Source organism: Poecilia mexicana, unplaced genomic scaffold (genome assembly GCF_051168715.1).
Source record: "Poecilia mexicana isolate PSO_F unplaced genomic scaffold, ASM5116871v1 scaffold_16, whole genome shotgun sequence".
NCBI lineage: Eukaryota > Metazoa > Chordata > Actinopteri > Cyprinodontiformes > Poeciliidae > Poecilia > Poecilia mexicana.
In genome coordinates this window covers 27,677,527-27,704,572 of record NW_028263385.1, presented here as the reverse complement: position 1 = coordinate 27,704,572, position 27,046 = coordinate 27,677,527, and the positions used below count along the sequence as shown (strand labels likewise).

At 41.1% G+C, this 27,046-nt stretch overlaps 2 protein-coding genes across 5 annotated transcripts; both read left to right on the top strand.

The window, feature by feature from the left end:
* Positions 1–320: 320 nt before the first annotated feature.
* On the top strand, positions 321–6,942 carry zgc:172323 (uncharacterized). 3 transcript variants are annotated; one of them, XM_088014170.1, is made up of 12 exons: positions 321–1,485; positions 2,025–2,184; positions 3,143–3,292; positions 4,179–4,298; positions 4,388–4,483; positions 4,553–4,687; positions 4,771–4,881; positions 4,970–5,080; positions 5,168–5,292; positions 5,382–5,500; positions 5,549–6,641; positions 6,829–6,942. In XM_088014170.1, exons 1-12 carry the CDS (start codon positions 1,124–1,126, stop codon positions 6,920–6,922), a joined length of 2,676 nt encoding a protein of 891 aa, XP_087870296.1. In that variant the 5' UTR covers positions 321–1,123; the 3' UTR covers positions 6,923–6,942. The 3 variants fall into 3 exon arrangements, with proteins under 3 accessions (XP_087870296.1, XP_087870295.1, XP_014822937.1); XM_088014169.1 differs by having other exon boundaries at positions 5,382–6,463; positions 6,506–6,641; XM_014967451.2 differs by having other exon boundaries at positions 5,382–6,641.
* A 2,288-nt stretch (positions 6,943–9,230) lies between these two features.
* prdm13 (PR domain containing 13) lies at positions 9,231–22,915 on the top strand. 2 transcript variants are annotated; one of them, XM_014967449.2, is made up of 6 exons: positions 9,231–9,458; positions 15,156–15,205; positions 16,041–16,213; positions 17,527–17,658; positions 17,778–17,898; positions 20,449–22,915. In XM_014967449.2, the coding sequence occupies exons 3-6, from the start codon at positions 16,046–16,048 to the stop codon at positions 21,939–21,941; spliced, it is 1,914 nt and encodes a 637-aa protein (XP_014822935.2). In that variant the 5' UTR covers positions 9,231–9,458; positions 15,156–15,205; positions 16,041–16,045; the 3' UTR covers positions 21,942–22,915. The 2 variants fall into 2 exon arrangements, with proteins under 2 accessions (XP_014822935.2, XP_014822934.2); XM_014967448.2 differs by lacking the exon at positions 15,156–15,205.
* The last annotated feature ends 4,131 nt before the right edge of the window (positions 22,916–27,046 follow it).

Below are 27,046 nucleotides of genomic sequence, written 5' to 3'. Positions count from 1 at the left end.
TTTTCTAGAAAACTTGTAAACCTTCTAGAAAAAAAATAAAAACATTTTTTCAACATTTGAAATTCAAAATTTTTCACATTTTGTGTAGAAAATTTCTGATATTAATCTAAAAAAAAAATTCTAGTAAATCTCCAAGTGTTTTTTTTTTTGATTACTCTCAATTTTTTTCACCATAGTACGCCATAGCAGATTTTGTATCTTTGCTGTATTAAAAAAAAAGAAGTCTAGTTTTCAGTTTATTTTGGGTTCTGTTGAATAAATTTATTTTCAGTAGTAAGAAGAGGATTTGGGTCACATTCTTTCAAAAATGTTTGCTATATTTAGCAGAGTTTAAGCAAGAATAAAAGCTGATTTGGATGCAGCAAAGTTGGGTTTTTCATTTTCCTGTGTAAGAAATTATGTTGGCAACAATTTTTACACCGATTATGAATAAAAAGTCTCCATCTGCATCTACGGGACAAACCTGTATAATTTTTTAATTGCAGCTGAGGACCGCATAAAATCAGTGTATGGGCCACAAATGGCCCCTGAGCCGCAATTTGGACACCCCTTCTTTAATTGCTCAAACTCTCAACTCCCTCTCAAACTCCCACCAACCTAACCGAGGTTGGTGGCATCAACTTAACTCACTCGCTCTTTGGTTACCTAGCAACAACCTTCAGCAGCAGTTTAAGGTTTCACCATCCCATAATTGTTGAAATTAAGAAAACAGCAGGATCGAAAACTGTGGACAAGACACAAAAAGTGACGCCACACGTGTATTTCAGATATTTAACCAAACCGAGAGAAAAAAAAAACTAATCAAAAATTACTGATATGACCGGTATGAAACGTATATCGTGATACTTTGCAGCTATATCGTCCAGACCTAGTGTACTGTGTAATTTCATCCTCTCTCACTGGATCCCTATGTGTCATCCTGCTGATAGTGCGCGGCACTGCAACCCACAGATTACCAACGTTTCTATTAAAAACCAGCCTTATGCTCACAATGAGCATTCTGAGGAAACATTTGACATTACGAACCGCTTTCCCAGTCCAGCTCCGCTCCTCACAGGCTGCTGACAGATATCTGAGCTGCCCGTCCTGGTGCTGAGGTTCGAGATTCCAAAGGTGTTATCTCATGTGCCGGGGCGGTTCTGCTGGTCCCAGAAGCATCGCTGACAATGAAGGCGGTATAAAACCCGACTCCTGGCCGACAGGACGGAGAACGAAGGATTTCTACACAGTTAAACCCCGGCTGAGTTTAGTTTACACAATGAGTCGCAGCCCGGAGAGAATGTCATCTTACCGCCGTCACTTTGAGGACACCAGCAGCAGCTCGACCTACCAGGTCAGGGTGTCCAGCCCGTCCCCGACCCGGAGGGAGGTCCGCCATGCCTCCGCAGGCTACTCTGCCAGAGCCGGGTCCAGCAGCATGCGCGTGGACTCGGTGGGACGAAGGAACGTGTCTGCGGCACGGAGGTCACGCATTGCTGGAGTTGGGTAAAGAGCAACAAAAACGCAATGTGGCTGAATTACACTGTAAAAACACACAATTTTAACAGGTGTTTTAGTCTAGTTTTTATTATTTTTTATTTTTTTTTATTTTTTTATTTTTTGCATACTTGGAATAAGACAAAACTTAACTCACAAATAACTTTTTAGCAAATAGGAGCTTGTTTTAAATAAGTAACTCCTTAATGTTGATGGAGTAGTTTGGCATATTATTTCACTCACAAAATGGGGGAAATCCCTTGTTATAAGTGAAATAATCTCCTAATGGAATTAGTTTTTATCAATATTAAGTGATTATTTACTTAAAACAAGCTTCAATATCATACAAAACAGTTACTTATAAGTTAGTTTTGTCTTATTTCAAATGTAGTAGGACATTTGCTCTAGAAACTAGACTAAAAATACTTGGTAAGATTTTTTGCAGTGTTTTTTTTTCTCTCTCTAATCAAGTCCGTGTGGGATATTTTATCCCCATCTGCTCTTGTTTAATATAAACTGTCTGGTGCTTTACCGATGTGTGTTGTCAGCGTAAGCGCAGGAGCCATGGTGTGTGTTGGGCCAAGTGGAGAAGCTCCCATGGATCTGGACACTGCTGCAGCAGAGAACCAGGAGTTCCTCAGCACCCGCACAAACGAAAGACAGGAGATGATCGTCCTGAATGACAGACTGGCTGTTTACATCGACAAGGTAGAATGTTTCCATCACTGAAATCATTTTCTATGTTACATCCCAAAAAGTTAAATTTATCAAACTGGGATGTTTCATAAATCCACACAAAGTAGCACATACCTGGCAGATGGAGGGAAAATTAAAGAAAGTTTTCACAATTTTTTTTTCACAAACAAAGTACTGAAAGGTTTAGAGTGCTTTTGAATTCATCCACTTTTACTCTGATACCCCTAATTGAAAGCCAAGCCTTTCAGAAGTCAGCGAATGGAAAATAGAGCATCTTTGTGTTATGTAATCTCAGAATAAAGCCAACTATTCTGTGAAGGTCTCAGATTTGTTTATTTTTTTATTTTTTGTAGAACCTTAGGAGAAGAAACGGTGACATGACGACCAAGTAACACAACAGACAGGGTAGGGAGAGAGTTGTGAAGAAATTTAAAGCAGGATTCACTGTTTTCTTTGCTAAAGAGGGACAGTTTCCATTAATGAATATTAAAAAATAAAAATTTAAACACACCCCATAAAGTCAAAAGGCTAATTTTGATTGGTGTGCTCCACAAATCCATTGTGGGTAGACGAACGCCATAACAACATCTCATTTTGGCCAGCATGCACAATTGTATGTATATAATCCAAATATGATTTCATCAAGGTCAGGTAAAGTGCTCAGCGTTGAGTCAAAATCCAAATTTAAATCCAATCAAATAGAGTGGCAGTACTTCAAAAATGGTTTTTATAGATGTTCTATTTTACAAAAAAGAACATGGAAAAATGCCAGTCTCCAGATGAGCAAAGCTGGAAGAGACCCACTTCAAAAGACACCAACTGTACACAAAGAAAAATGGCTCAAAACGTTAGCCATACTTTCAGATTTTTATTTGGCAGGGTGTTAAATTAGTTACACCAGGCTAGAATAAAATGACTATTTTGAAGACTGATTGCTGATCTCAGTAAAGCTTTGCTTTTGTTCCGGCAGGTTCGAATGCTTGAACAGAAGAACAAATTGGTGGAAGCAGAGATTGAGGCCTACCAGAACAGGTTTGAGAAGCCTACGGGTCTGCGCTTGCTCTACGAGGAGCAGCTGAAGGAGCTGAAAAAGATTGCTGATCAGATGAGAGTCCAACGGGTAAGGCAAAAAATATTTTACACTGCATCCCCTTTTTTCTTTTTTCTTTTTTTCCCTCTACATTTCAAATGTTCAGCAAGGCATGAAGCTTTACACCTCGCTGACTTAGAAGCTCTGCTCGAACGACACTACAAGACGTCAACTTGGTGTTTTCAGGGTTCTTTACCTGGTAAAACATGTCGATTTCTGGCAGGCAAATGTAGAGGTGCCTCGGTGCGTTTGGGTGTCACAGAGTACAGCTGTCATCGGTTATGCTTTATGCACAGATGATGACTTGCTCATGCATTCGCTCGCACACAGTCACCCAGACGCAGAAGGGATGGAGGCGCAAATGGAGTTGCATGAGCTACATTCCGCACACCTCCTTAGGTTCACCTTCAAATTTAATGGGCAGTATTATGTCAGATTGACTTTTTTGGAGCTTTACATTATTCCCTCATCAAAAACATATACTTGGAGTGCTGCCTGGACTCATGCATGTTTGAGAAATCCTTTAATACTGGCAACTATTCAACTGTGCAACACTGGTGGTATAATCAAGTGCCGCCATTGACAAAGAGTGCTGTTTCAGTGCACACTCCATTCCAGTTGGTGGTGGTAGTGGACTCCTCAGGTTTTTTGCAAACCGCCAAAAAACACTAAAGGAAGAAGAAGATTTTGCAATGTCCTGCTCAAGGCAGAGCATTGGAAAGAGCAGGAGCTTCTTAAAGAGACAGAAGCCCAATTTGCAGGCGTTAAATTACAATGTCATATTTGCTATATAAAGTAATTGTATACAACTGATGGTAACATAATTATTTGATTCTGCTATAATATGGCACTATGTGTTTGGAAGAATAATACTGCCCCTTTAATGCACAAGGGAGTTACTTCTGGTTATTTTCAGGACATCTCTTTTGCTGCTAAAGAGGCTGCAGCTGGTCAACTAGAGGCAATCAAAATCCGATATGAGGAGGCCTTGGAGCTGAGAAAGAAGGCTGAGTTAGAGATCGAAGCCTTCCGTCCAGTAAGTGCTATTTTATCGCTATCCAGAATCTCTGCTTGTAACAACAAGCCTGCAATCATAAACACGTTACAATCAATGGCTTTCTCTAGGATGTAGACAAAGCCACTTCCTCCCGCATTGCTTTGGAGAAAAAGCTGGAGCAGCTGGAGGTTGAAATTGAATTCTTGAAACGGATCCATCAGCAGGTAGATGAAGTGTCTGCGGGAGAAATGATTCCTGCCCAAATGATTCCTAAATGTCTCCTTTTTGCATAGGAAATTGAAGAGCTCATGAAGCAGATCTACGCCGCCCAGGTCTCAGCCGAGAGCGCCTTCTCTCTGCCCGACCTGGCTGGGGCTTTGAAGCAAATCCAAACCCAGTATGACGATATCGCAGCCAAAAACCTTCAAGTGAGTTGCTGCTAAGTGCAAAAAGACAAATCTGCACTGTGTTTTAGACTGATACCTAAAATTAGTTTAATTTCCTACCTTAGGAAATGGATTCATGGTACAAGAACAAGTTTGAAGATTTAACAAAAAAGACATCAAGACACGTAGACAAAGTTCGAAGTGTCAGGGAAGAAATAGCCGGGGCCAAGAAGGATGTGAGTATCTTAATTTGATATACGCAAATAGAAAATAAATTCTGCCTTCTGTCTGCACTTTGCATCATTCATTGCAAAACACTGCTAGATCCAAAACAAAGAACGTGGCTTGGACTCCCTGAGGACCAAAAACGAAGCCCTTGAAGCACGGATTCGAGAGACACTGGAAAAGCACAAGAAGGAACTGGAAGAGCTGCAGGTAAACGTTGGCTCATGTGGTCCCTGGGTGGACACCTGATTGCACCGCAGCGATCACATAACCACCTCAGCACATCTGTTTCCACAGGCTCGGATTGAGGCCCTGCAGCTTGAGCTAAAATCCACCAAGACAAAAATTGCCCTGCACCTGCGTGAGTACCAAGAACTTTTAAACATCAAGATGGCTTTGGAGATTGAGATTACCACATACAGGTACATCCCAAGCAGCAAGGTTTTCCAATGAACTCTGTGTATTGAAGTAAACTGTGAGACAAAGAAATCATTTTGTTTTCTCTTTGCAGAAAATTAATTGAGGGGGAAGACCAGCGGCTCTCTGGCATGATGACTTCTCTCTCTGTTACCAGTTGTAGCATGAGCACCATTGGTACTCGAGTGAGCATTAGCGGAGGAAGCATTGAAGGTGTTGGCGGTTTGGGTGGTGGACCAATAGGAGGCAGTAGAGGAGGAGTTGGAGGCATAACGGGTGGTTTGGGGTTGAGTGTGGATATGGTTGCTGGAGTCACGGGATCACGCCCTGGCGATGGAAAAGTTGCGGATGGCAGGAGTACCGGCGATATGAAAGGTCCCGCTGGCAGAGCAGGTATTGCCGGCATGCATGGTGGTCATGAACAGGGAGGTGTAGGTGTCAGAGCTGGTGATGGGAGCCTTGGCACTGATGGAAGAATGAGTGCTTCTGGTGCTAGTGGTTTTGGCTCTGGTAGCTTTGGTCCTGGTTCTGGTAAAGTGGGTACAGTTGGCTCTGGTGCTGGTGTTTTAGGCGCTGGTCCAGAGGGTTCAGGTTTTGGCACTCCAGATTTAGGTACTGACGTTGGTGGTGAGGGATCTATCCAAAGAGGAATGGGGGACAGAAGTGGAATCGGAGCACATGCAGATGGTGACATCTCAGGGTTAGCAGGTGGTGTGGGTGCCGCTGGAGTTGGATTCAAAAGAGGATACGGCGGTGAGAAGGAAGGCAGAAGTTCTGGTTTGGATACTGGTGTTGGTGGGGTAGGATTTGGCTCTGGGGGGGTAGGTGACAGCAGTGGAGTTGAAACAGGTGCAGATGGAGACATCTTGAGCTCAGTAGGTGGTATACATGCAGCTGAAGCTGAGATTAAGGGTGTTGGGCTGGACACTGGTGTTAGTGGTGTGGCACTTACTTCCAGAGGAATGGGTGGCAGCGGTGGGGTTGGCACACAATTGGATGGTGACATCTCAGGTGGCGTGAGTGGAGCTGGATTGGGACTTGGAAGAGGTGGTGCAACTGAGGGCAAGGGCACTAGGGCTGATGGTGGAATGGGTGGTGATGGAGGTACAGCCCGTGGAGTGGCACTTTCTGAAACCCAAAGAGGAATCTCAGGTGCTGCTGGACCTGCAGCGAGGGGTGGGGACGATGTGGGTGTTGCTCTGTCAGGTGGTGGTGGAGTTGGTAGGATTGGTGGAGGGAAGGATGACATATGTGGTGTCAAGATTGGATCTGGATCGGATGGCTTTGACAGCAACACCAAGTCCTATGTGGAGCAGGCTGTGGAGCTGACAGAGAGAAGAACAGTGCTTATTAGGTAAAAGTACCGTTGCTCTCAACTTTTTGAATAAACCCTCTTTAAAACGCATGACTCAAACTCGGACACTGTAACCAAACTAATTTGGTAACACTGATCCTCATGGTTCATATGAGTTTAACTACAGCTCCACCAGTTATCAGAGTATTCCTCATTATGCTGTCTCGTCTTTTCTCCTCCGCTACAGAACAGTTAAAAAGGAGGATGATGTGCTGGAGATGGACCACCAGGAACAGAAATACACCATCACTGGCGCTGCTGATGACTCCGATGTCGAGTGAGGATCACAAACTCCCCAGTGACCTCCTCTCACCCTTAAACCTCCTTACCTTTTGAGCTTTGCACTGACCAAAAAAAAAAGGTCCCATGTTTGGGTGCTGACCTTTGCCATATGGCCTGGACAAGAGAACCATGAATGACCCCTTGCTACACACTGAAGATATATATATATATATATATATATATATATTATATATATATATATATATATATATATATATATATATATATATATATATATATATATATATACACACACACACAAAACACACAAAAAAAGCCATGACTTCTCAACTTTTATGTGCCTTATACTCCCCCCTCCTTGTTTCCCACCTGCCATAAATAAAGTTACCAGCATTCAATAACCGTGTCTTTCTTTTATTTGATTTCTTCAAGAAAGAATTTTGGTTCGGGACTGAGAAGACTGTTTAGTGAATTGACCTAGTGGTGATAATTTTTTAAACATAAAGAGATACAGTGCTTTTGCAAAGCTATGTTCATTAAACAAAATTCACAACTGGTCATGTTACAACCGTCAACTTGCCAAATCTATTCTCTCATCCTTACAAATAACAAAACATCCTCACAACATGATTCTACCTCAACTGTGTTTTACTGTGGAAGAGTGACTTCAGGGTGATGCACAGATGACGGATGAAACTGTGAGATGTCTAAAGTTTTGGTTAGTTTTTTTCCTCAAACACAACCCATGTACTGTGTTCCTATTTGTCTATGGGATGCTAAATGATGTACACCAATATTCCTTAACCAGTTGTAAAAATCTGATTAATTTAAACGACTTATAAATGCAAAAGAGAACTAGGGCCACTGAAAAAAAAAGAATTCTGTCTATCTCAGAATTTTAATTTTTTTCTCTCCGAAGTTTAAAAGTCAGAATTCTGAGGAAAAAAAGTTACAATTTTTTTATTTTTTAAATTCAGTGGTTTATGTCTAAAGGCTACTGAATGCACTGGATATCATTTATAGTTATCAGAGTAAAGGAAGCTTGATATGATTGCACATTTTTCTGTAGATTTTTATTTGTAAAATTGTTGAAAACCGTCATTTTCCTTGACCTTTACAGTTCTGCACTACTTTGTGTTTGGCCGACACATAAGATCTCAATAAACTGTACTGAGTTTTGTGGTTGTAATGTAACATAAAGAGGTCAGCTTCAAGAAGTACTGAAGGTGTGTGAGTACTTCAGCAAAGCGCTGCATGAGGCTGTGGACTGATAAAGGGTGAGGAAATTGCGAGGGAGCAGACAGACGCGACCAGAGACACCTGAGGGTCGCGGGGGGACGTCCTGACACTTCCCGGTGGGCTGAAGAATCAGTCAGTCAAATCCCGGGCCGTGAGAAGTGACGGCTCACAGCCGTTTTCTGTCCTCATTCCATCCACATCCACACCTTCTTCTCCTGCTGCTGATTGGGAGAGATTGGATCTGGGCGCCATGTGCCAAACACGCTTAGCGTCCGGCTCCGGGGACACAGAGTGGAGAAATGCAACAAACCCCAAGAGCTAGACGATCAATGTTAGGGCGGAGGGAGATTTCTCTGGCTGTCATTCATTTATTTAATTACTTATTTTTAAAATCATCAAAATCACGTAAAAGCAGAATTCATGTTTGATTCTAAAACTGTACAATGACAAAAAAAAAAAGAAGAAAAAGAAAAAAAGGTTTATGGTTTTTTTTTATTCTAGGCATTGTCGGGGGAGGGGGCTATTTGCAAAAAAAATGTGTTTGTAAATAAATTATCTTAAAAAGAACATTTAATACTTTTAGTTTAATCACACGCTAGATATAAACAAAGATTATTCAATTACAAAATATTTTTTATAATTTATTTTATATTCTATTTAAATCAGAGCCTGCCCAAGATCGCATGGAGTCACAAACAGGATTGGGTTTTGTGGTCCAACTTCAGTAAAGTCCACCTCTACCCACATACAACCAACCAACCGTCACCCTAAAATCACTTTTAATTTGTCGCAGTTTGATTATTATTATTATAATATTTTTATACATAAAATCCCCTTAGTTTCATGATTGCTAAGCCAATCAAAGTTAGTTCACATTATTAAATACATAAATAACTCAAAATAAGCTTTACGTTTAAAGAGGTTTTTAAGTTGTTTCATCCTTCTTGAATATGCCTAGTTTTAAATTAACATTATTTGTTGCCTTATGGGCTTGCCATAATTTAAAGACAGATATACGGAGCACATTAAAACTGCACTGTTTGATCCATTGCATGTGCATGGAAATCATTTGCAAGATTAGCCTGCATACTTCACTCATGCGTCACTTCCACAAGCTCACCCCACCTGAACTCTGATGAGTCAATTAGTTTGAACCCAGAACTGTCAGTCGCGCATACAGGCCCCGCATAATGAGGAGTCTGTGGACGGTGCAGCCATTAGATAACATTTTGTTGCAGCGTATTAGGAGTGCGGTGTGCAGCCAACCCGAAGGACGTCCAAAAACAACAATACCGGTCTGGGTTACAAAATTACAGAGTGAGACGTCGCTTTAATGTAAGTGATGCGACTAAGTAAACAGAGTGTGCGTGCTTGCGTGCATGGAGCTCTCCGTGGTGCTTTGTCTAGGACGCAAATTGTCACTTTTTTTTGCGCACAGCTCTCCTCTCATGCATCTTTTCATTGAACGCGTTCGAACGTTTGTAATCATAATTTTAGTATAGATAAGTCTCTCTCTATATAACCCTGAAACAATAAGGACTGTTATTTCCAAGCGTAAATTCTTAATTCTGGTCAATATATTTTTTTCATCACACACCCAATCAGTCACACGGAAGTCAAAGCAGCATGTCTCTAAACGTGCTCTTTGCCACTGGAGTTTGTTTTGCTCTCACTTTTAGGTTGCAGAAACAACCCAAAAGTCCCAGCTGGGTCAATAACCTCCATCCCCATGAGAAACATGCGGATTTACTTAGAATATTCTCCAAAGAGGGCAAAAGTTGAGAGTTCTCTTTGAAACCAGCCATTTTCTGTCACTTTGTGGACATGCTTTGGGTGACTTTAAAAAAAAAATCCCCCAATTAGGGTCGGCTGACACGCCGCTCCATTCACCGGCAGCCATGCCTGCATACAATTTGCCTTAGGAACGAACTCCTTTAAATGGGCCCGCCGCTAAATGCGCCGGACAGCAGAGAGAATCGGCCTGAGTGACACTTGCTTTCTGAGGCGCTCGAGTGAGAAAAGGTATGAATTTATAAGGAAACACCGAAACATATCAATTCACGCAACTTCTCACGCGTCTTTATCCGCGTCTCCTCATGCGAGAGGAAGCGGCCTTAAGTGAGGAACTTTGTTCAGACTTTGAATGCAAAGCGGTGCAGCCCACTTCAAGGAGGCGATGAAGAAGAAGGAGGAAAAAATAACAGAGAGAGGGGAGGCATTCTGAATGACATCACGCATGAACAGCGCTGAATCAGGTGACGTTTACTCGGCCGCTCTCTAATGCGATTTTGAATATTAGTCTGGCCTTAAAATCCCAATCATGTCATCTGGTGGGAGTCCCATACAAGCATAATTACTATTCAAACGCGTCGCTAATGTCCCACCCGCACCCAGGCAGCTGGTCTGCTCCTGCGGGGCGCAGGCTGCATCTTTCCCCTGGATTCCCAGGGAGCAAAACATCTTTAAGTCAATGCTTTGGGTTCAATGCACTATTAAAAAGAAACTATATGTGGGTGTTTAATAATGTGCCATTAAGATTTCAATTAAGCCTATTGGTGTGCAATGCTTTAATCAATAATAATTCAGGTCAAACACTGGCTAATTTCAGAGACTCTACAATTCTATCATAAATTGTTGTCAGGTGTTTTTCAATTATGTGCAGTCAGGAGGTGAGTGATACATTCACATGGGTCAATTAAGCGTTAAGAACTGCCATAAAACTTATGGTTGTGAAGGCTTCTGTGTCAGAGCAAAACCTTATTACATAGCATCGCCAACTTTCCCGTATCGTGTCCCCTATTTTAGATATAAGTTATAGCTTTGACTAGCTTAGCGTTAGCAGTGATCCTAAAGCCAGACTTTTTACAGTATTCTGTGAAAAGGAATCTTTCACAGACTAATAATTGCTATGAAATAGTTGTCATTAAAATGCTTAAAATTTTAGCAAAGCTTCAAAGTCGTGCTTGAGAAACCTGATGGAGCAAAATGAAAGTTTACATCTAAGCTTTAACCCGTCCAGTGAAAGCACTAAAGCTAAAGTCAAACCTCTTTAATTAAAAAAATATATATATCTTGGTGACAACCACCATGTTGTTGTTTGGCGTGTGCTAGGAAACAGTAAGGCAAAATGTGAGTTGTATTAATTATATCAACTTAGTCAAATTTAAGGACTGTAACAAAATTGAAATCTTTAACATGTTTAATATCAGTGCAAAAAGCTGTAGTCAAATTTGCTAGCAAGGTATGCTATAAAATTAATATTTTGAACAGTATTGAGTATTAGCAGCTGAATTTGAATTTCTAAAAGGCTATTAGTTTGTGAATCTAATATCCAAGGGAAAAAATTGTTTTAACATCTAGCAGAGAGCATATCATTTTAGATAACTTAGATTATGCTAACACTAAAGTCAAGCTTGCTAGCATGCCTCATTGTTACAAGAACTTTTAACACTTTTATTCCAAAACATATATATTTATTGTCTTAATGAAGTGTTTTAGTTTGGAAATACAATGCTCAACAATGGTTTAATTTGAATAACAGCTACTTTTTTGATAATAAATTCTAAATATTTTGTATGAATATTGATTCTGTCAAACGTTGCCATTCATTGTTGCAGACAGTATAAAAGTGTATGAAAGTTCATAACCATTTAATGTTTAATGTTGCAATTTATCTTGTTTAACAAAGGAGGATACACAATGCAATAGAAACAACGTGATTATAAAACCGAGTGATTTTTTTTCACCGTTAAATGTACATAATTTCAGAAATACTGATTTAAATCTGGTCAGACCAAAGTGGTGTAATCCCCACCCCTTCTCCCACCCAACACTTCCATCCATCTCTTTTCTCTTTTCCTACATCTGAAGCGAACGATAATAACTTCTGGTTGTTCGAAAAGCACCGAAGATTTAGGTTTTCTTCGCTTCAATGCAGGGAAATAGATGTGTGGCAAATAAACCGAATCTGGGACAAACGCGGAGGGATCTCTGCAACGTGGGAAACGGGCCGCGCTGTAAACTGGGACAATGATTGGGCCCTTCCAACGTCCTGAATAGAGTTTATGGGGTCGACATAAAAAATGTGTTTTCTCTCCTGCGGCTCAGGAAGGTCTCAAATGGAAGGCCAATAAAGGCGGAACAGGAGAGGTGGTTGTTGTTGGTGGTGAACCTTTGGCACAAGTGAAGTAAGGCCCCGCAGTCACGGAGTCTGAATGGAGATCCCTGGTGGGGCATTGCGGTCTGTATTTACCGCGTTGCTTTGCAGGCAGGTTGTTCCTCTATATTCATGGCTCATTAATGGGCCAACCAGTTAAATCAGCGAGCCCCACCGTTTAGACAGATGAATTCCCCTCCCCCTTAAAAAAAAAAAAAAAAAAAAAAAAATCGTGGGGGGGAGCTGGCCGGAGTGGACAGAGCCGCCCATAAAAACGTCGCCCTCCTTCTCCCAGCTCCGATTCTTCTCTCAGATCGTTATTTAAGTTCATTAAAGAGATTGAGCTCCTGCATATAGAAGCGCATTTAATTGACTCCACAATATTGTTCCCGAATAAAGATCCAAGCATGTAATTAATGTCTTTTTTTTAATAAAAGAGAGGATGAACAATACCCCTGGTGAGGCCATTTAATTTCATTTAATTTTCCATCCCATTTGCTCCCAATGCTGCCTTAACTCTCACACCGAGTCTTTTGGCCGCTCCTCGGGGCTCCAAGGCGCACTGTGCGACGGGGATTCACCACAGAGGATTCTCCGCAAAACAGAAAGGAAATCTCTCTCTCTCTCTCTCTCTCTCTCTCTCTCTCTCTCTCTCTCTCTCTCTCTCTCTCTCTCTCTCTCTCTCTCTCTGTTCTCCTCCTCCTATCCTCTCACCCTCCGCCCCCTTCTTTAGGAGATTAATTAATTTCACTGTGGAGTAAGGTGCGGGACGCATGGGATGAGAACCAGTCGCAAAAGGCCGGGCAATAATAAATAACCCCTCCGCTCAGCCGGGCGCAAACATTGCGACCATTGACTAGGTTGTTCGCGTGTCGTTCGGATGGTTTTTGAAAGGGCGCAGGGAGGAGAATGGACAATCTGACAAAGGCTCGCTTTTAGATAAATAAGATATGGCGATAGATTTTTTTTTCTTTTTCTGAATTCATTTATACATAAAAATTGAATTAACCATTAAACACAACTTGTTACTGTGCATACTTCTTTTAGGCTGTAATCGATTTTTCTGAATTAAAAAAAAGATGTAAGATGTACATTTAGCAGCTGAAAGATGGTCAAATAAGTCAATTTAAATGTCAATTTTAGTAGCAGAAACAGACAACAAAAATTAGCGGATGCAATTAGAGCATAAAATTATATATGAATAAGGCTAACCTTTGTGACGGACACTGATAAGACATTCGTTGGCAAGGACTGTCCTTACAAGAGCAACTTTAAGATTTACAGCCAAACTAAAGAGCCACTTCTTAAATTCATGATCCAAACTCAGAAATGTTCTCAACTGCAAGGCTTGTACGATTTACTTTTACTCATGTAAATACATCAGCCATTTTATGCAGCACACATGAATGAACCAACATTTGTGAAAATGTTTTTGGTATCTTGTTGTAAATGGAGGCTTGTGAAGAGGGGCGTGGCTTCTTCCAAGTTTCATCTTTAACCCAACCGATGGGTAAATCTACTCAACCCCTGACCCAACATAAGTGTTCAAGCTGTAGACTTCCGGTAAATTTCTGTCCCAACTCTTGAGTTATGAATTTTGACCCAATATTTGGTCAAACTAACCCAACCTTTGACCCAACCCAGAAATTGGGTTATGAAAATAACCCAGCATTTTTTACTGTGTAGGAATTGTTACCATATTTAAATGACTACAATGTAACACGCTTCCAAAGTCGTTTTTTTACAGTGTGTAGTGTCTGTCGTTCCTCCAGTCTGGTTTTCTCAGTAGGTTTTACTTTAATTGGGAGGCCAGAGTGGAGAGGTCAGAGGTCAGTTTAGGCATGGTCTGGACTGACCGCCTACAGGTTGTTGTTGCTCCTCTCTGACCCGACAACAAACCCTTAAATCACACGTTCTCATCTTAATTACACTTTGATTATCATCATTTTCTTTCCGAATAAGTGGCTTTTTAATAAATAAATAAATAAATAAATAAATAAATAAACTCTGCTAGATTAATCAAATAGCGCAAAAACTCATAGTTTCAAGAACTAAACAGAGTAAGCAGTTGCTCTGACGGAAATTTTTACATCGGAAATCCTCCTTTGAAGGCCACGTGTTGATGTCGAAACTACGGTCATTTAATCTTTTCTCTTCCACGAATATTTTTCGATAAAACCTCTCACCTCACCATGCAAGAACCTGCAAATATATAAATAAATCAACTAAGTGGCTCTCCCAGCTCCCAGGATTTTTTTTGTTCAGAAGTTAATTGCAAAAACAAATCGATCCATCAACCAATTAATTTGTCAATCGAGTCTCTGTGTCACTCTCCTAATGGCTAATCCTGATTTTTTTTTCCCTCTCCTAGTTTTAAATATTTGTTGAAATCACTAGAAAATATGTCCAAACAGTAAATTTGTTACATTTAAACACTTTTCTATTTACTACATGGTCCGTTCACATCGCAATGGTGCCGATTTTAAAATGCCTTCTTGAAAAAGTCTATACAACAGTTATTTACATTTCGGAAACCAGCCGATGATCGATCTTGAAGTCGAAATAAATTGCAACTTATATTATCCGATGGGGATTATTAAAATCATGCAATGATTATTCCCTCCTTGTCTTTGTCAAAGTGCAGAATGAAACAGCTGAACGCATTGTACAAGGAGACAAGAAAACCACAAGTGTGTGTGCGCGCGCGTGTGTGCGCGTGAGCTGGGAAAATGTGTTTTTTTTCTGCCTCTCCCTCTCTCTCTCCTACTGCTGCTGGTCCTTCCCTTTCAGTACCTGCCCGATCTCAACCCGGCACACGCCGAGAGTCAATAGAAGTTAACAAGTCCTCTAAACTTTCCTGCTCCTTTTGTTCACAGTAAGGACAAAAAAAAGGAGGAGGAAGAGGAGGGGATAGGAGCCCTTTGAAGTAAGTAGAAGCCGTAAGAATGGCAGCCAAGTAGATTTAAAGTATGGCCAAAGAAAAAAAAAACCTGAATGGAGAAGGGTGAGGATTTATGGAGGAATTATACAGTGGATTTGTCAGTGAAAATATCGGAACTGTCCGGAGGACAAAGCCGCGTGGTGAGGATTAATGGCCGCTCCGGACCTTTGATTCCGCGCTCTCCTTTCTCTGGCCTTGACAAATTGGATTTCGGGGATGGGAAGGGTCGCTGGGCTCTTTTGTGTGTCTTGACCGTTTTGGGAGCAATTCATTATGCGGCGGAGTGAGGGAAAGTCTCCATGTGAGCGCAGGCCCGGCCCGTTTTCCCCTCTGCACACAGCTGCTGGGAGAGCCCAACTCTCTCACACTCACTCACTCACTCACTCACTCACACACACACACACACACACACACACACACACACACACACACACACACACACACACACACACACACACACACACACACACACACACACCTTCTCACCGCTGCTGCAAACTCAGGAGCGCTCCACCCCAAACCGCCACGCAAACCAGCATCACCTTCCTGCAACACCCACTCTGTTCTTCTTCCCATTGCATCCTCAGATAATCTTGAGTGTGTGTATGTGCGTGTGTGTGTATATTGGTGTGTGTGTACAGAGAGGGGTGTCAGGGGTGTGCTCCATTACTAGAAAAGCCGGAGAGCATAACGCCACCGCGTCACTTTGAGGGCGGACATCGGCCTGTCCTCATCATCATCACCTTCTTCTTACTTCTCCTCCTCCTCTTCCTCCCGTCCCTTGCATGCGCGCGCTCTGTCGCATTCGGGTCTCCATCAGTCTTCATGGTTCTGATCTCACCCCGCGCCATGCAAGCCACCCGGGTGTCCACCACCGTCAGTGTGTTTGCGGACTGCAGCGTTCCGGCCGGGCTCCGGATAGGACCGGTACCGGGCGTCTTCAAGCTGGGGAAGTACCTGTCGGACCGCAAGGACGTCGGACCGAAAAAAAAAGTAAGCCGTAAACTCTCAATATGCATAATTGACAGTTAAGGTTTGAAATTGGCATTACTTTTCATATATATATATATATATATATATATATATATATATATATATATATATATATATGTATATGTGTGTGTGTGTGTGTATTTAAAGATATTATGCAGTATTATTTATTTCTATTTATATAGCTGCTATTTTAAAAATTAAATATTGGACATTTCAGTTTATATTAATCTGTTCAAAATAATAGATGAAAAATAAAATTTATCCTTTTTTTCTTTTCTTTTTCTTTGTAACTGATTTGTCAAACTTCATTGAGCCGCGATTTATTAATTGGTTTGGCCTGTCAGGTTAGAAATAATTGAGCTCCATTAGTGGCCGACTTGTCAGCTTAACCGGCCTAATGGGCAGCCCCGGGTGTGCGCCCTCACGTTTCCCAGCCTGCCGGGCCTGTTATTCCGATGAGCCGTTTACTGTTAATGGGATCCGGCCACAGAAAGATGCCAGCGTGTCCGGGTCGGGCCTCCGCCTGCAGGCGGCGAAAAATTAAGCGGAAAAATGCTAGAAAAGAAAAAACAAACTGCTATGGGTTATTCAGCTGCGTCCACATGCATTGCGTTACAAATATTGAATCTTTTTAAAAATTGAAATGTTAACAAAAATATTTGATAGTTAAAAAAAATTACAAGAAACTATTTTCTGTAAAAAAAAAAAAGTTTTTCATTAAAAAAAATCTCGCCTTTATTTTGCGATTCAAAACGAGTGTTTGTTTCGCTTGTTTTCTTTTTTTAATCGCAGAAAGCTGTCAGTGACTGTGATTGATGCGTCTAAATGCGTGGCCCCGGGGGGCGCGGCGAAGAGGGGGATCATCAGGTGCAATGTCTGTGTCAAATGTCACGCCTCGATCCCTAATCTCCTAGAATAGTTTAGAAACGCTCTGACACTCTTCAAATTCGTTTCCCATATCAAGTCAATTAGGCCCGTCCGCCGCTCTCTTTAGGACATTATCAGCAGAGCGGATAAAAGACGCGTTAAGTGCGCTTTGCTCCTAACAGCGGCCGCAACACCTCCACCTCCACGTCCGGCTGCAAAGTCGTGATATTTGGGGGGGGGGGGGGAAGAAAAGAAAAAAGACGTGTTATTTAAAATTCTAAATGAAAAGGTGATCTTGAAGAGGAAAGGCGCGGAAAATCGAAACAAATCAAGTTGTCGTTAGGTTATGTGCGTTAGGCTCGTTTCGGCCTTCTTCTTCTTCTTCTTTTTTTTTTTTTTTAGTGTTTTCGGATTTGCCCAACTTGTTTCTCCCTCTCCTGGCTCAGATCCGTTTGGTCCGCGGAGAGTTCGTGGACGAGTCGGGCTGTCCTGTGCCCGATTGGATCGGATTCATCCGTGCCGCCAGGAATAGCCAGGAGCAAAACCTGGAGGCAGTGTCGGACTTACCTGGCGAACAGGTGAATTTTTAATGCCACGACGTCCCACTTTATTCTGTGGATTTTAAGCGGGAATAAAGTCACATAAAAAATATACAGAGAAAAAAAAAATCAATATTATTTTTATTGTTTTCATTTAGATTTTTTACCGAGTTCTGAGAGAAATCCCAGCGGGAGAGGAGCTGAGTGTGTGGTACTCCAACCCTCTCGCCCAGTGGTACGACATCCCCACCACGGCCACTCCCACGCACGACGAAAAAGGTGAGCGAGATCGCTATGTGCAAAAATAATTATGTTAATTTTTCATGCATATGTGTTTTTACGCAACAAGAAATAATATATTTTTTTATTATTAGGCATCATTGCGCAATTAGTCGGTGAATTTTGTCGCTGTATTGCCAATAGGAGGTAATGAATTGCTTCCTGTCGTTTATCCATCAGGTCAATTTTATTTCCCACTTATTTGTTGATTTTAATGAGAGCGTAAATTATCGACTTCCGCTGCAGTTTAATTTTGATTAAGCAAAAATAAAATGAAACAAAAAAAAGAAAAAAAAACGTTTCTAATCGAAAAATAAAAGAAATTTCGCGCAGATAATGAAAAAAAAATCCCGTCCAAATAGAGGGGATATTTTGTTGTTCCACAGATAAATACGGTAAAAACAACGACAAATGATAATAATAATAATAATAATAATAATGATAACAAACGGGGATTTGAGAATCAGCAAATGCTCTTGTGGTTAATCCTCTTGTTCGGCCTGTTAATATTAATAATCCGATGTTTGCGCTTGGGGGATTAGCGCCTCATCAGAGCCTAATCCTATTACAGAGCAGATTATCAACAGATACTTCCATGGAAATTCCTTCATCAGACAATGACACGTATTGTTCCGAACTGGGAAGTCCTCATAAAACTGATATGATATCAGAGTCAGTATATTAAAAAAAAGAAAAAGGCAAAAAATTGTGGCGATGTAATTACGGTGCTTGAATAATAATAATAAAAAGCAATTAAACGCTGAAACCGACGCGCCTCGGTGAGCGTCGAGGAAGAAGCGATTCAGTCGCTCATCGGAGGTTAACGAATGTCACCCCGTCGTTAATATTCATGTATTCAAAAGCAAATAATTCAAAAACAAGTGCTTCACGCTGAATTAGGTGGCTGCGTTAAGGTATTGTGGCCTAATGAATGCGAACTTTTATGTCGGGTGTATATTGCCCGGATTCTCTGGCGCAGCGCGCACCGTGTGTGCGCTCCTGGACATAGGCGCTCACCCCCCACCTCCACCCCCCGTCCCCCATTATTGAGGCGTCAACAGATGGGCCTGCGCCATTGTTTCTGGAGACTTGCGATTTCAAGCAACAGCTGCTGTCACTTCCACGGGAAAGCGCGCAGAGAGGGAGAGGGCTCGCGTTCAATGGGTCCCAGCTCCGGAGCGCCAGATTGGGCAGGGCGTTTGCCCTTTTGATGGTGATCATAAACAATGGCCCGTATGAGGATTACAAAATCATTACATCTATATTATCTTTTGAGTGCCCGACTGGGGGCCATTAGAATGGCTCCCGGAGTCTATTACCATTTGGCACCAGATCTTAGGAGCGGATTTCGTTACCCGTGGTGTGCAACGCGGGGGTGGAGATCTTTATTTTTTAAATGTATTTTTAGTCATTTTGATGATGTAGTGATTTATTGATAATACTTCTGAAGAGCTGTAATGTTTCACAGGTAAACAAAACAGTTATATGAAATTTACCCTCGGATTATTTTTATTTTAAAATTGAATTACGCAGCAAAGCCAGTCCGAAAAAATGTGGGGGCCCAAAGCAGAAGCCACCAACCCTAATGCTAATGTCATTTAAATTGCATTTAACACATGAACAAACAAGAGAAACCTAAACTAAAAAAAACAAAAACAAATAAGTAAATTCACATAATTTTCTTCAGCCTTAATATTAATAACTTCATGTGTTTTATTAACACATTTTCAGATTTCTCTTATTTACTCTTTTGATGTGATTGTTATGTCTGAGTCAATACGAACTCTGTAGATTAGGTGAAGAGTGGTCAAGTTTACTGAGCTGTGCTCACTAATTAAATAAATGTATCATTTATTCAGTTGTTTTAATGTTTTGCAGTCACGGTGTGCATGGAATAAAATCAGTCTTTGTTGTTATTCTAAGAAATCTGCTTTCAGTGTGAAATGATCCAGTTCAGGTTTGATCAGTCTAAGTGTTTTAGATTTTGAACAAATTTGCTCTGGAAACCCTAAAACAGAAAAAATGTTCCATTTAATTTGACAGCCTAAGGCTTGTCAAATCGTATACCAGTTTCAGCGCCTAAGTCACTGCTTTTATCACCACTGTACAGAGCACACTGGGACACTTCCTTACTTTGACTGGAAAAGCAATGAAACAATAGAAAAAAGGTGAAACAATTGCTCTGTCGCCCCCTTTAACGTTTCTCCCAAGGCGGAGAGCCATAGGGACCACATATAAAATTGCCACTGGTTGACATAACAACCAAAGTGTAAGGAGTTCTCCCTGCAGAACATTTGTCAGTTTCTAAAAAGCATTTAAAAATGACATTTTAAAGTGGAAAAACGTTTAAATTTTATACTGAATAAATACATTTACAAATGTCATGTCTTAAGATTCTCTGTGTGAAGTTATGCGCCCTTCACACAGGCCTGTGTTGGGGCATCTTAGGTCGCTTATGTCCGGATGTGTTGTGAACATATTTCAGAGTCTCCACTTTGTCTCGTTGGATCTGCGGTGACCTTGTTGTCAATGTGGTGTTTTCCTCCACAGGTGAGGAGCGTTACATCTGCTGGTATTGCTGGAGAATATTCAAATACCCCAACACCCTCAAGGCCCACGTCCACTTCCACTGTGCTCTGAGCAACGGGCGGGGGTTCGTGAGCGGCGAACAGGCCAGAGGTACCGAGTCCTACAGCAGGTCGCCCAAGTCCGGAGACATCCCCAACACCTCCGGCCACAGCAACTCCTCGGACTCTAACCGGCGGACGGTGTCCTCCTTGCCTTTCCCGAGCAACAAAGGCGGTCTGTCAAAGAAAAGCAGCGCCGAGGAGCAGGACCGGGCCCTTGACATGAGCGTCGCGTCAGCCAGGAACCAGGGACACCTGCTCGGACTGGGAGCCGCGTCTTCAGTGCTGGGTAGCATGGGTTTCCATCCGGGCGTGCGCTCCGCTTTCAAGCCGACGGGGGTCTCTAAAGTCCCGGGCGCAGAGTCGTCCAGAGAGGAGGCCGGCGGCAAGCTGAGCGGTCTCGGATTCAGTAAACTCATCGGGAACATGAAGCCAATCCGCAACCTGGGCGAGGGCCTTAACGGGGCCGGGAGCCACCCACCAAAGTGCGCGCCCGCCATCGTGGACTCCACGTCTCCGATGGTACCGTGCGGGAATCCCATGCGGGGGTTCCCACTGCTGCCGCACGTGGAGGAAACGTCGGCTTTCAAGCACGTCGAGAGTCGAATACACACCGGGTTGTCCCCCTCCCGGTACCCCCAGATCCCCCCCGGTCTGCACTTTGAAAGGTTCTCACTTCCTCACTTCGACGGCGTGAAGACGTACGGCGGAGACTGTAACATCCCGCTGATGCCCTTCACCGTCTACAACGGGGAGCTCCTGTACAGCTCCCCCTATTACCCGCTCAAATTCCACTTCAGCAACCTCCTCAAGTACCCGGACTCTGTGCCCTACTTTGGCGCCCCCCCGCTGAGCCAGGACCTGGGCTCCATCACGAACATTGACCGGGAGATCGCCATGCACACGCAGCAGCTGTCGGAGATCAGCTCGGATAAGAGTCGGGCTCGGCTGGACTCGGTGCCCGCCGGGAGCACCGGCTCCACAGGCTCAGGCAAACCCAAGAAGGGCCACCTGTGTCTCTACTGCGGGAAGCTGTACTCCCGGAAGTACGGCCTGAAGATCCACATGAGGACTCACACGGGGTACAAGCCTCTCAAATGTAAAGTGTGCTTCAGGCCCTTTGGAGACCCGAGCAACCTGAACAAGCACATCCGGCTGCACGCGGAGGGCAACACGCCCTACAGGTGCGACTTTTGCGGGAAGGTGCTCGTGCGGAGGCGGGACCTGGAGCGGCACGTGAAGTCCAGGCACCCCGGACAGACTCTGAAGAAGCTGGACGACAAACCGGGCGGCCCGTTCGACGACGCCGACCACAAGAGCGACAACGACAGCGACGTGGACGTGTGCTTCACCGACGACCAGAGCGACCAGGAATCGAGCAAAAACAATGACTTAGTTTTGTCAGAGACGATTTAATGGGAACTTCCCCCCACTCCTGCTCTTTGGTGTTGCATGAAGTAATATCTGCAAAAGAAATGTCACTTCTTGATCGTTATTTTCCGTTACATATGGGAAAAATATATTCAAATAAACTATCCAAGTTTTTTCATAATTTTTTTTTATCACTCTCGGTTGTTTCTGGAATGCGTTCAGTAGGCCATTTAGGTTTCTTACGATAAAAAAAGTATCAAATAATAATTAAAAAATGTAGCAGCTCAGTGCAGCAGCCGTTCTGTTTTATTTTATTTACAAATCATCACTTTTTCTTTTAAATCGAAACAAAAACATTGTTTTCATGCAGACAGACGCTGAATCCACCTGCGCGCAAAACAAAAAGCAATCAGTAACAGATGTTTCGTTTTTTAAAATTTATTTATTTTTTATTTCAAGCCACAAAAACAAAACAGAAAAAAACCTGCCAAGGTTGACTAAGACATTTGTGAAGTTTGCTTTTTCTTCTTGAGGAAAAAATAATCTGGATAAAGTCCACAGTCATGTATTCAAGAAATCAGCGTGACTCCCAACTTTTGAAAAATTTGTTCGTATTGTGAATCTTACTCGAATTTTCCATTTTGCACTTTAAAAACAAACCATCTCCACTGCTAAGCTGCAAAATAATTTCCCAGCTCCACCTCTTTCCGAACTTGACTCCGTACTTCAATTTGCACTTTTTTTCCGACCCGTTCTTCTTACGGGAGCACCGAGCAGCTTCCGGTTTACTTAAGGATTTATTGCCAGAGAAAAAAAAATGTAGCTATTGTTTTCAGTCATACAAAATGTAAAGAAGCTGTAAATGAAGAAGAAGATGATATTTCGCATTCCGCTGGAGAAGTTGTGTATGTGTGTTTATACGTGCTGTTTGTCTGAGAGGACAGTAATATACTCCTAATTATTAAATGGATGTTTTTTTTTCTCTCCCATTGGAATAAATTAAATTTGAAGAATAAAAATGTGTATGAAGTGTTCTGTCAAATGAGACGAAATTTTCCAACCAGATTTGAAGAAATGCGTTTTTTTTTTTTTTTTTTTTTAGTTTTCCACATTTTTTTCTTTCTCCACAATTTTTAATAGTTCACACTGAGCTTTGGCTTCAGTTTGAAAATGGTTGAAGTTGTAACACTGCACTGCATCATTTTTTTCCGATCCTACTTACAAAAAATGCAAAATTATTCCCCCCCCACTCTATTTAATACAATTTTTTTTAAATAATTCTTTATATAAACAGAATTTATTCAATTATTACACAATAATCTAAAAAAATAACTATTCAGATCATAATTTACAAGACAAATTCGCTCAAAGGGAACTTTGAAAATCTTATCTAAGGCATGTCATTAATAAAATATATTGTCATTAATGAAACATATTTAGAACTTTTGGATAAATGCATATGCAATAATGTTAAACATTTTAGCTACTGCTTTGTGACTTTTTTTAGCTTAAGAATAATATATAAAATTAATGAAAACTGTGCAAGATAAACGACACCGTTACCAGAACCACATAATTACATTGTTAAAATAAAACACGGCAAAGAATTGTAAAATAGAAAAAGTGAAGTACTGCATTACAAATGTAAACTCTAGTGTGGATATTTAAACCTTATTGATTCTGGCTCTCTCGCATTTCAAAAATGGAGGTGGAGAATTTTTTTATTTTTAATTAGGGCAAAAATTAATACTTTACAATTCTTGCAATAGAAAATATGTACAACACAAAATATATATGTTTTGTTAACTGCCTTTTTACATTCTGCTTATTTTCATAGTAAATATGACCACATTTGACCAGTGTCTCCTATTCAAAAAAGCAGACTTTGGTGCACCCAAATCTGCTTTTCAGTAAAGTATTGAACTTGGCTAAATACAGGAAGAAAGGAACAGTTATAACAAATTTTGTTCTTACTGCTGAAAATAGATATTTTTTTAAAATCAAGATCAAGATTATTTGAAAACTGGAAGCCTTAATAAAGCAGAAATAAAAAATAAAAAAAACTTTGAAAAAAATTGATTATTCTTTTTTTGTTATAGCACAACTCAGTGAAACATTTGGACTTTAAGACCACTGTCAGGTGTCATCATCAAGGATAAAAACATAAGGAAGCCAAGAGCCGATGTCCAAGATGGTCCTCCAAATATCTAAATAAAACAACCAACATAAACAAATGAAAAAAAAAGAAAAAAAAGAAAGACACTTAACCAAAATACACATGAACAAATTTGAGCTTTGGATCAACAATTTCTCACACATCTCTATAGAAAAAAAAGATCTTTGTTGAATTAAAATATTGCTTGCTTAGCTTATCTTTTAGTAGGTAAGAAAAATTCATATCACTGTGTGCAAAATTATTAGGTAAGTGAGTGTTTTGACCATATCATTATTTGTAGGCGTATTTTATAACTCCAACCTAGATAAACTTGAATTCTTAATGGTTTTAATGGCAGGTGATGCATATCTGTGGAATGACCATAGGATATCAACACCCTATGTCAGGGTTGTCCAAAGTTGGTCCATGCTTTAGTTCTCTCCCTAGTGGTAGTAACTGCCTTTTCAGCAAGTCAATGTTCTTCTTAGGCCTTCTGATGAGCCATCGTTGGATCCAGGTGCGTTAAACCAGGGAGAGAAGAGCTAAAACATGCAGGATGCTGGCCATCGAGGATCGGCACCTTGACATAGGGCACCAGCGCTCTTTGTTAAGGTGGGTCTATGTGGCAGACATTTTTCTTTAGGAAAAATGGTCCAAAAAGAAATTCAACTGACTATGAAAAGTTAAAAATACTCAAAAGTCTCCCAGAGGGATGCTGTAGTCTTGTGGAAATGTTGGGGTGCGATCACAGAACATTTTTTGTGTGTGTTTGTTTTACAGATAATCAACAGGGTTGCAAGAAACGTGCTGAGAAAACAGGATGCAAAGGAACTGCAAAGGACAGAATGTAGTAGATATATCTATTCTGGACATGAGGAGAAGTAAGCGTGACACCATCAGGAACCCATTATCTTCCAGTTCTGTAATATTCCAGAACTGCTGTAGCTCAGAGACATGGCCAAAGTAAAGATGGCTGAAACCAAACCTGAACAAGACACATCAGCTGTAGTGTCTAAACACGGTGATGCTGCCTTCACCATGTATCGCTCTAGGGACATTTGCATCATGACATTGTGCACTGTTAAGTTTTCCACCAAACAAAGCTTTTTACATGTAGACCAAACTGACAAGAACATAGTTTTTTACACATTTCCTGTGTCCTCTGCATCAGCGGCTCTCAGTCGTAGTCTTCCGGACTCAATGTTGAGATTTAGGTGTTTCTTTGCTTCCAAATAAATTGGTGCAGGGTTTGAACTGGATATGCTGGAGTAGAGAAACATCTAGAACATAAAGAACAGAGGGCCAAAATACTGTGGTTTGGAGAAACATTGCCCTTGATGACTTGAATAACACATTCTGAAGAAAGAATGTGCTATTGCTTTTTACCAGCAGTGGTTTCCTTCTGGACAATGTCCCACCAAGATCCGGTTTGCAGAGTGCATGACCAATAGTTCACCTGTTGACTGATCCTCCCACCTGAGGTGTGAATCTCTGCAGTTCTTTTCTGATTGATACCCTTCTGTCTCTTGCTGACCTGTCAGGCAAAGTGCACAGCCATGTCTTGTCATCACTCTTTATGTTTTCAAATCATGAATTAAACATTGCTTTGTAAGATGATCAAAGCTTTAAGTTTCCTCCCTGACCTGTTTGCTGCAGCTCAGCGTTTTCAATCAATTAGTGCTGATCATTAGTGAGAACACTGCAGGAGGCCGAAAAAAAAAAGAAGTTTGACTCTCAACCCAATCAAAAACCTAACTTCATTGGCAGAAAAAACCCGCAAGGCCGACTTGCACATGCAGCGGTCTTTTATTATCATTACTTTACATATACTGTATATGTATATATATGATGTAAAGTAATGGTATATATATATATATATATATATATATATATATATATATATATATATATATATATATATATATACATACATACATACACACACGACTTTCTTGATTAAGGAATTTTTTTCATCTTCTTAATCTTGCTCACCAAGCAGCAGATTAGACGTGATAAAGGTGACCGTTTCTTCATGCTCACATCGGGGAACCGGACAAGTGCAGCCATTATCGACTGCATTGACAAGGATGGCACAGCGTCCCTGCACGGTTTGAAAGAAATGAATGTGAAATACTGACATGGTCTTAGTCCATTGTGAAAGGAAATCTTTTTTTTTTTTTTTGTTCATAAAATATTCATTCAAACCCAAAGCTTTTCTAAGCCTAGAGCCGATAAAGCAATCAATAGCGCTGAGGATCTGTGGAGACTAAAATAAGAAGAAAGCCACAGCAAGGACAGAGAATCTGTAGACTTGAAAGAAGAAAAGAGGTAATGTTGGACTGGATATAATAATATGGTAATGATGAATAGTTGTAGGTCAGATGTTTTGTGCCATTTATTCATCTCCTTTTTCACATAAAACATATTGGCACTGGAACAGTTCGCACAAGAAAGCTGGACCTTAGAAGATTTTTTTCCCCCTGCATGTTTAACTGTATCGTCTTTCACGAGCTTCTTCATGAAATCAAAACAATAAAAGAAAAAAAAAAAACATTTGAAATAGGCAAGGAGAAGGTTTTGATGTTCAAAGATTTCTTTTGACACCAACTTGATGTTACACGTGAATTGGTTAATTTCTCTTTCGGAGGCGTACAGATAGATGTCGAAATCGGTCACAATAAGACGACCGGCAGCACACCTCAAGTGACTTTGGGTCTTTGTGTGAATGTTTGGATAGTAAGGGATGGTGAATGGAAGAGCCATTTGAAACGAATGAAAGCACCCTTTCTTTTCCCCCTCCAACTATTTGTGTTTAAAGAGAAACTTCTGAAACATCTTTGAGGATGTTAATTAAAAAAAAAAAGGATTGAAAATATAAAACTTTGGCTTTCAGCCACAAATTGCCACATCTAACGTGTTTCAAGAGCACAAAAGTAGTTCAAATTTTTCAAAAGTGCTACGAGAAAGTGTTTATCATGCCATGCAATCACACCTG

Coding starts and splice junctions, on each gene's coding strand:
- zgc:172323 (XM_014967451.2), top strand. CDS start 1,124: ATGTGCCGGGGCGGTTCTGCTGGTCCCAGAAGCATCGCTGACAATGAA. Junction 4,484..4,552: donor TGAAACGGATCCATCAGCAG/GTAGATGAAGTG, acceptor CTTTTTGCATAG/GAAATTGAAGAGCTCATGAA. Junction 5,293..5,381: donor ATTGAGATTACCACATACAG/GTACATCCCAAG, acceptor TTCTCTTTGCAG/AAAATTAATTGAGGGGGAAG.
- prdm13 (XM_014967448.2), top strand. CDS start 16,046: ATGGTTCTGATCTCACCCCGCGCCATGCAAGCCACCCGGGTGTCCACC. Junction 17,659..17,777: donor CGGACTTACCTGGCGAACAG/GTGAATTTTTAA, acceptor GTTTTCATTTAG/ATTTTTTACCGAGTTCTGAG. Junction 17,899..20,448: donor TCCCACGCACGACGAAAAAG/GTGAGCGAGATC, acceptor TTTCCTCCACAG/GTGAGGAGCGTTACATCTGC.